General features: G+C 37.7%; 1 protein-coding gene across 1 annotated transcript in view; it reads left to right on the top strand.

The window, feature by feature from the left end:
* The window catches only part of PIGG (phosphatidylinositol glycan anchor biosynthesis, class G), a 79214-nt gene that overhangs the window by 32387 nt on the left and 38678 nt on the right, over window positions 1–8149 (top strand). Inside the window, 1 exon segment of the mRNA XM_010011932.1 lies at window positions 4194–4385. Within this exon segment, the coding sequence (XP_010010234.1) occupies window positions 4194–4385 (192 nt within the window).

The following is an 8149-nucleotide window of genomic DNA, read 5'->3' on the forward strand; positions in this document are numbered from 1 at the left end:
GATGTATCTACATCCTTTGAAGAGCTGCAGACATGAACAGTTTTTTCTTTCTGCCATTGTCAAGCATTCCTTACTGAAACACAATAGCCTTTCAAATCTGGTTGAGAAAGAAGCAATGATTCACAAACTTTTACTTTTGAGGGCTTTAAGAAGATTATGGAACAGTGCCGAGTTTAGTGCAGGCTAAAAGATGTGCCATTAGGGCTGCCACAGTTCTGCCTTCTTTCTTTCATTGACGTAACTACTTCTGCCATGTTTAGGGAGCAGGTGAAAGAGCAGAACCCTGGCAGCCCTGGCACAGGTTGGCTTGGGCTGCTGTGGAGCTACATCCTGACTTAAATCAACGGAGCAGTTTTTAGACTATGAGGAAAATGTAATACATGTCACCATTCTGACATATACTTCAGTTGCTGTATAGCGGTGAAAGATTGCCCAGAATAGCAGCATTTGAAGTGCACAGTTTTTGGACTTGAGTGATGTGATGTAGGTGAGTGTTTTAGTATGAAATGGTTCACTGGAAAGCTTTGAAAATATCAGTCAATGATGCAACTAAATCTTTGCACATCCTGTGGTTTGTAGAGTAGAGTGAATTCCTATTCAGCAAGCATGCCTGCATTTTCTTCGGTTGGAGGTTTTAACGTCTTTGTTGCTTCTCCTTCACAGGAGAACAGGGTGGTAGAGATGTCTGTTTCCCTAGTGTATTGATCAGGATTGAGAGGATGTGTTTTCCTTATAGCATAAATTAAAAGTTGATGATAAGCTGAGTTGCATAAAGCACTTATTCCTCTTCCCAAAATACATTGCTAGTCTGTAAGGTTGATTGTTATTCTATTTTAAGTATGTGTTTAATTTGCATAGTTATGTCTTAATAACACTTTTTTAGTGATGCCTTTTAGACATCACACTCAGACTAATATTTTGCTTATCTGGACAGTGCTCAAGGGGCTCAGCATTTGAGACAGAGGCTATTGTGCCGATTTGTGCATGGAAAAATGTAAGCAGCAAAACCCAGAAAATCAATCTAGCTGTAGTGTGTTGAATTTGGCTACTAGAGATGCATTCAACAGTGCTGAAATAAGGAAAATGTTCTTTGTTATTTGCAGAGACCTCTGCGAAACCTGCTACAAAGGGGCAGGGGGGAAATACTTCGGGGAAAAAGAGCCTAAGAAAATCAGACAGTAGATGAAGTGGAAAAGACCATGCAATTCCTAAATTTGTTTGGAAGTCGGCTTTTCTTTTTTTCATCAGTTGGTATGCAGTTAGCTTCATTTGGCTGTTAATCTTGGTCAGAACTGATCCTCAGGAGGAGTCAGAGCTGCTACATAGCTCAGTGTGGAAGGGGAGAGGTGGCAATGACAACATCAGCTTGAATAGAAGTGATGACAAGCAGCGCCATCGGAAGATGGTATTACTTTTTTTTAATAATGTACTTAACCATCCCCAAATGCCCTTCCCCCCAAAGCTAGCATACCATGTGACTCCTGTGTATTCTATTGACTCCTACTATTCTACATAGTAGAATGGAAGTAAGCAATTAAAAAAGGCTCTATCCACATAAAATATGAATTTTGCGCATACATAATTCCTTTCACTCTGCTTGTATTTGCAGTAGTGAGGTGAGGGCAAAGCAGTGGAAGGAAATGTCTTCAACCTTCATTCTGATACCAGAAGTATGACAGTGTAGACCACAAGCTGTTACAGTAAAAACACATAGCTGAAGCACTCTTTTTTCCTTTCTCCCTCCCCAGGTTGTGTCTCAGAAAATCATTGGTTCTTCACTTTCAGTTTTGTGATTTAGGCAAAACCCACTACATTTCAGCTGAGATCAGTGTACCATGTTAATGCTTGTATTTCTGAGTAGAATATCAAAATCATTCAGAACTTTGCTAAATGCCTGCACTCTATTGAGCAACTACAATACCCTTTCAAAATACATGTTAATTTGATATGCACTTAGCTGCCTAACTGTAAGAATGTTGGCTGGAAAGCCTTGAAAATGTAGGTGATTTATACTGAACTGACTTAATTTGCTATAAAACCTTTTATTGGGTTTTTGGTTTTGTGTTGTTTTTTGGGTTGGTCGTCCCCCTCCCCCCCCCGCCTCAAACTCTGTGAAGCACTGGTTTGGTGTTTTGTTTTTTCTCTCCCCCCCTCCCCAAAAAATTTACATGGCTCTAAAAAATTCAAATCAGAAAACACAGAGGACTGTTCCCAGAAGACCTGGACATGAGCTGGTTATAGACCTCTGTGCTAGGAGTTAAGAATTCACCATTGCTGACTGATGCGCAAGAGGACTTTGAACCTTGCTGTCCACTGGGCTTTCTCTGAGAATGTTCTTTCTTTCTGAGGGGGTGAGAGTATGATTTCAAGTGTTCAGTTTAGACAATTGAAGCTGTTAGTGAGTGTCTTGCTTGATGTAGCAGTTACTTCTTGCAGTTAGGAATGCTTATTTTAATTTTTATGTGTTGCTATGTTGAGTTTGCCTGCAAGAGTCTCTTAACTGAAGTAGATTGACTGTTTTAGATAAAGAGACAAAGATGACGATGATGATGTGCCGTTATTTATCCCTGATGTATCTTGCTCTCACACAATGAGCACCCAAGGAGAATATGGCCTGAAAGCTTTTAAAATTTTCCACAAAGGTTCATTTGAAAAATGCAGTAGTTGCTAAATCAGTTCTTTATGTGTTGGCATGGAGGTTGGAATTAGATGATCTTAAGGTCCTTTCCAACCCTAACCATTCTACGATTTTATGATCATAAGAGATGGTAGGTGCGCTATCTTGCTGCAGCAATGTATTCACTGCTTCTACTGTCTCTTCCTGGAGACAGGAGAAACATCAAGACTGTATTTTCTCTCCTATAGTGTTCTGTTTATTCCCCTCACTTTCCCCTACTGGCCTGCAGAGAGCAGTGCATCTCTTGGGAATCCTATAAAGTTGTATGAAGGGTCCTGCAGGGAGGACTAACAGGACAATTTTTCTGCCTCATGTCCTCTCCTATGTAACTTCCTAGTGCAAAAGCTCAGACAGCTATTGGTGAATGTCCTGATAAAGTATATACTGGAGAATAGGAAAGTAAACCTGTTTGAAGTACTGTGATTTTGATTAAATCAGAGGTAAAACTGGAGTTTCGTAACTGTTAATGCAGGTAACAGCCAGGGTTTACTGTCAGTTTGCTGAAGTTAGTGATCTTTTATCATGGCATTTTGAAGTCTGGAAGACAGAAGGTGGAGCCCTTGGCTCTCACACTATACGCGATGTTCTTTACAGTAAGTATATCTAACAAAATGAGTGGTTCTAGGTCATTTGGGATACTGGGGATATTTGCAGTAAGCAAGAGTCAGAAATTCTTGGACTACAGCAGGCTTTCTGGAATTGCATTGCTAGCTATGGTAGGGGTTGAGTTCAGATCTTTACCTTACCCCATAACATTTTGCAGTGATAATTGATAATCACTGTAGATTTAAATACATAATGCTGGCAGCATGCTCAATGGAATGTCCTTGATTCTGTAACAAGTGTTAGCTATTTAGGATGCGGGGGAGCAAAGAAACTGTGTGTGTAATCTTCTTGGCCATGATGCAAATTTAGTGTCTTTATTCCTTGTATGTATTGATCCAGTACAAGTGCTGTAGTTGCGTAAAGGTATCTTACCGTGATAATACATTTGGGTTTGTATGTTTTAATCTGTGTAAGTATATACTTCTGGTAGTTTTGGCTAGGTAATGTTTCATGTGTGTAAAATTAAATGAGCAGTTATTTAAAAAGAGAGAATAGGTCTAATTCTATAGTGCAAAATTCTTTTCTGCCTTATGCTAGAAATTGAAATGCTGTAATATAAGCAAAATGCAGTGTTTCAAAATGTATAAATAACAAAATGCCAGTTTAAATGCATTAGTCCCTTTTCCATTATGCAATATGCAGCTCAGTTTTTATATAATTAACAGAGTAAGTAGCATATGGTGGAACACAATAATTACACTTTTAACATGCATGCTTGAATAGAAAACCTCATTAATAAAACTGCTTTTCTAAAAATACTAAAATATTTTACCATACCTTTTGGAAAGTTCGTAACAGATGTCAGTGCAGTGATTAATTTGGAGATACAGTGATGTAGCTCTGTCAAATGTTTTAAACAGCAATTACAGTGGTTTTATGGGGTTTGTTTATTGTTTTATTTGTTTTACAGCTCTGAACATAAATCTGAATTGTCCTTCTTGGCTGCAGTATCCCTACTTATGCTCTTCTTTCTGGTTCAAAGAAGATGCTCCCTGGTTTCAAAAATTGCTATGGCACTTGGGCTCCTGGGAGTCTACAGTTACCGGGCAGCTATTGGAAATGTCATATTTCCATGGCAACATGGCAGCAAAGATATTTCAAAGTAAGTTAATCAACAGATATGTAACTCTATTTCTAGAGAGGTGTTAACGCTTTGGATATCGAGAGATGAAGTGGGAGGGGACGTTATGTCTAGGCTAAAATCACATTCTTATGAATAAAACTCTATTTTGTAGGTGGCCAGCACTCAGTTTTCGTAGTGTGTGCATAATTTTGAGCTCCATAATATATCTTTCGACTGTGACAGATTAGAAGCTAGTCAGATAAGAATTAATATGAGGAAAACCAACTATTCATACCCTGTATTTTTGCTGCAAAGAAACTCCAAATGCACTGTCTCCTCTTGTTTTAGTTGGACTTGCCACATTTAGCAGAGCACATGCCAAGCTTATTTAGCTACTTCTTAGTTTTGAAAAATGCTTAGGCAGTAATTGGGAGAGTTACTTTTCTGTATCTTTCTGTTGCTGGGAAGTGTTCTGTACCATATGGCCTTTCAAGATGTAACCAAATCCCTCTTGAGGTCTAGGCTGTGCTTTACAATGCATTCTAAGGATTTTTATGTGGATGTTAAGTGTCCTATAGAACTAGTCTATAACTGTAAGGAAGCTTTAGCTCTTTCACCAGCAGGTATTTCTGAAATACTGCTTTTATTATGATGCTTTTCACTGTTGGATGGTACCTAGCTCTGCAGCCTCAAGCTTTTGTAAATGCCAGAGAGCTGTAGAAAACTTCCAGAATCAGTTAGGTCATTCGATGAGGAGGAAGGGATCATGGAAGAGAAGTAGTAAAACAATTATTTTCTGGATTTAATGATCTTTCTCTCACGCTTATTTTGAATTTGATATGGATACAAGTGGTTTCTGTTGGTGCTTTTTGATCAGGAGCCAGAGATTCATAAGATGTGATATGCAGAGATGGAAAAATTCTTTCCTACAGGAGAGGATCTTAGGACATATAAAAGATCAGATTTGCTAGCAAGGCACGTTTTGTAACAAATACATGTGTGTATGTATGTATACCTAGATATATTTACACACATTCCATCTTTCCAAATTTTGAAGATAATTCTAGTTGCATACTAGCATTAAGCTATTAAGCTATTGTATGCTAGTTCTGCTGGATGTGAAAGTAAGGTTTATCTTTACACAGTCTGCAGGATATGGCTCTGTATTTGAAAATGCCTTATTTCTGACCTCTAGTTTTGCTTTGTGTTTGAATACAATCCCTGGAGAAGAAGACTGTCCTTGCAATGAGAAGCAAAATACTGCAGTGTGGGACTGAACATTAAATACAGCAATTGAGCCACAAATAAAATGCCGTTAGAGAAATAAGTGGAGTACTTACATTCTAAAGGCAGTGAATTTACTGTGAACCTGTTCATTCTATAATCGGCGTATTGATTGCAATTATAACAAGATAGATACTGGCTTTTTGTGTTATATCACTGTAAATAAATAGTGAACATGGTGATTTGCTTAAATTATGCTAGATCTTTATATATATCTGGTTATAGACTGGTCTAAAAATTTCTGTCATGTTTCAAAGCTTTATACCCTCATATCCTCAGTGTAAGCTCGTCGGGTTAGCAAATGCAGGGCACTTTCCAGATACTGGTAAGAAAGCACCAACAATAAACGTGTAACAAACTAGCTGGTTTATAAGATAGTGTAAAAAGAGAAATATAGGTAGTAATGTCTTCAGGTGTTGGTAGCTGTACTTTCATGCAACATCAGAAAAACCCCAGATGAATCTTCTCTGGCAAACTGTGGCACACAGGTCCCATTTGTGGAGAGGTTCTGCCTCCCTCCCATACTGTGGTGCCTTATATTTTGTGTAAAAAAAACCCAAAAAACAAAACAACAAAAAAAACAACCCAAAAACACCAACCAACCCAACCAACCAAACCAAACCAAAACGAACCCATGTGTCTGCTTCTGCTCTGTCAGAATTACCTGTGTCATAACACCCTCCCAGCACACAAGACAGGCCATCACAGGGGTTTTGGCATGCTCCCTTGCTGGAACCCTGAGAAGCCCATGATAATATGGACTTCTTAAGCCTGAAGTGCAGGGCCTTATAGAGCAGACATGGTTTGCCCAAGATCACTAACTTGTCCAACATGTTATCTTTGTCAAGGCTCCCAATATAGCATGTCAGAAAAGATGGTACCTGCATCGTAGTAGTTTTGAGATGTTTGCTGATGTGTTGTCATAGTAATCCTAGCTCATTAGGTGGCTCGTGTGATAAATGGTAAAAGCCTATTTAAAATACCACCAGGAGCAAAATCAGGACTTTCTTTTAAATATGTCTAGAGGTATGTTTAGTGTATTCATAATACAGAATAACTTCAAATCCAGGTACAAGGTAGAGGTAGTTTTGTGTAACATGAGAAATAGCTGTAGGCAGCCAAAGCATTTTTCATGCCTAATGCTTTCTTCTGTAAGATGGAGAACCTTTGCTCTGAAAATCCCCCTCTCTGTACTCTTTACTGAAGATAAGTTTTTTTTCTCTGAATGTGACAACTGCTAGGAGGTGGATGAGGGAGAAGAGGCAACTGAAGTATATCACATCTTCTATGGCTTACACAAAGATAACCTCTAAATTAAAATATGCAAGGAAGTAATTTGGCCTTCCATTTTCCATTGTTTAAAAATGATAGTTTGTGCAATGAAAAAGATAAGTATCATACTAACTCAAACAAAATAATAGTAGTGCATTTGCTGAGAAATTGATTTTTTAGTCTGAATTTCCATCAACCGGTTAATTTCAGTTTTCACTTAACTCATTTAATAGTGATAAATACCCAAAGCTATTTCCTAAAGTTTTACTTCTAAGTTGCATGAATATATTTTAATATTTTATGGTAATAATTATATCAGAATTACCAGAGATGCTGAAAAAGGGCACTGAATTTCGGAAATGGAAAGGAATGGAATGGAGGAACTGCCTAAACTTTATGGATTTTGGTTGGGGTTGGTTTCCTTCCCCGGACCTCCCCCCCACCCCCTGCCTCATTTTTAACTCGTAAAGGAAAAAGCCACTGGGCCTACAGAGATTTTACAAAGGCTTGATTTTTAAGGGAATAAAATTGTAACGTGCCTTTGCATATACCGGTACACATGAGTTTGAAGCTCTGAAAGCTAAACCACAGAACATAGCACTTTATTTGGGTTTAGGAAGGCCACATCACTGTCATGTGGTGATTTAATCTTTTTTCTTGGTTCTGTGAATGCAAAAAGAAAACTGAACATGTACTGTTGCTTATTATTTCTGCTCATGCTTTTTGATTATTTTTCCTGTATGTGGAAAATAAATGCTGAACTCAAGCTCATTTGTTAGCAATTGTTGAGAAAGAAGGTAGCCTTCCAAAGTCTGAAAAAAACTAACTGAAGTTAAAAGAAATTTATTTTTAGAAATTTTTACTAGTGTTTTTTTCTATTGTCAGCTAGTTACATTAGTTCCACCAAGTATAACTAGGTTTTCACTATTTTTAGTGTCATGATCTAATTCTCCATGTATTATTAAGTTCAGATGACTCAACAATCCTCACTTCTGAGTGAATTGCGTTAACTTTGTAGGAGACCATGTTTGTTCACCAGTCAAATATGAAGTGACTGCTAATCCCTAAAGATAGTATATATTAAGTTATGGATAAAATGTGTAGATAATGTGGTTTTTAATCTTTTTCAAAACCAACAAGATTTTTAATATGCTCATTCAGTGAGTTCATTGGATTTTTATTATTATAGTTTAATAATCTAATTATTAGATTGATGTAATCTGTTACTTTCAACCACACCCACCACC

Source organism: Nestor notabilis, unplaced genomic scaffold (genome assembly GCF_000696875.1).
Source record: "Nestor notabilis isolate BGI_N333 unplaced genomic scaffold, ASM69687v1 scaffold1503, whole genome shotgun sequence".
NCBI classification, from domain to species: Eukaryota; Metazoa; Chordata; class Aves; order Psittaciformes; family Psittacidae; genus Nestor; species Nestor notabilis.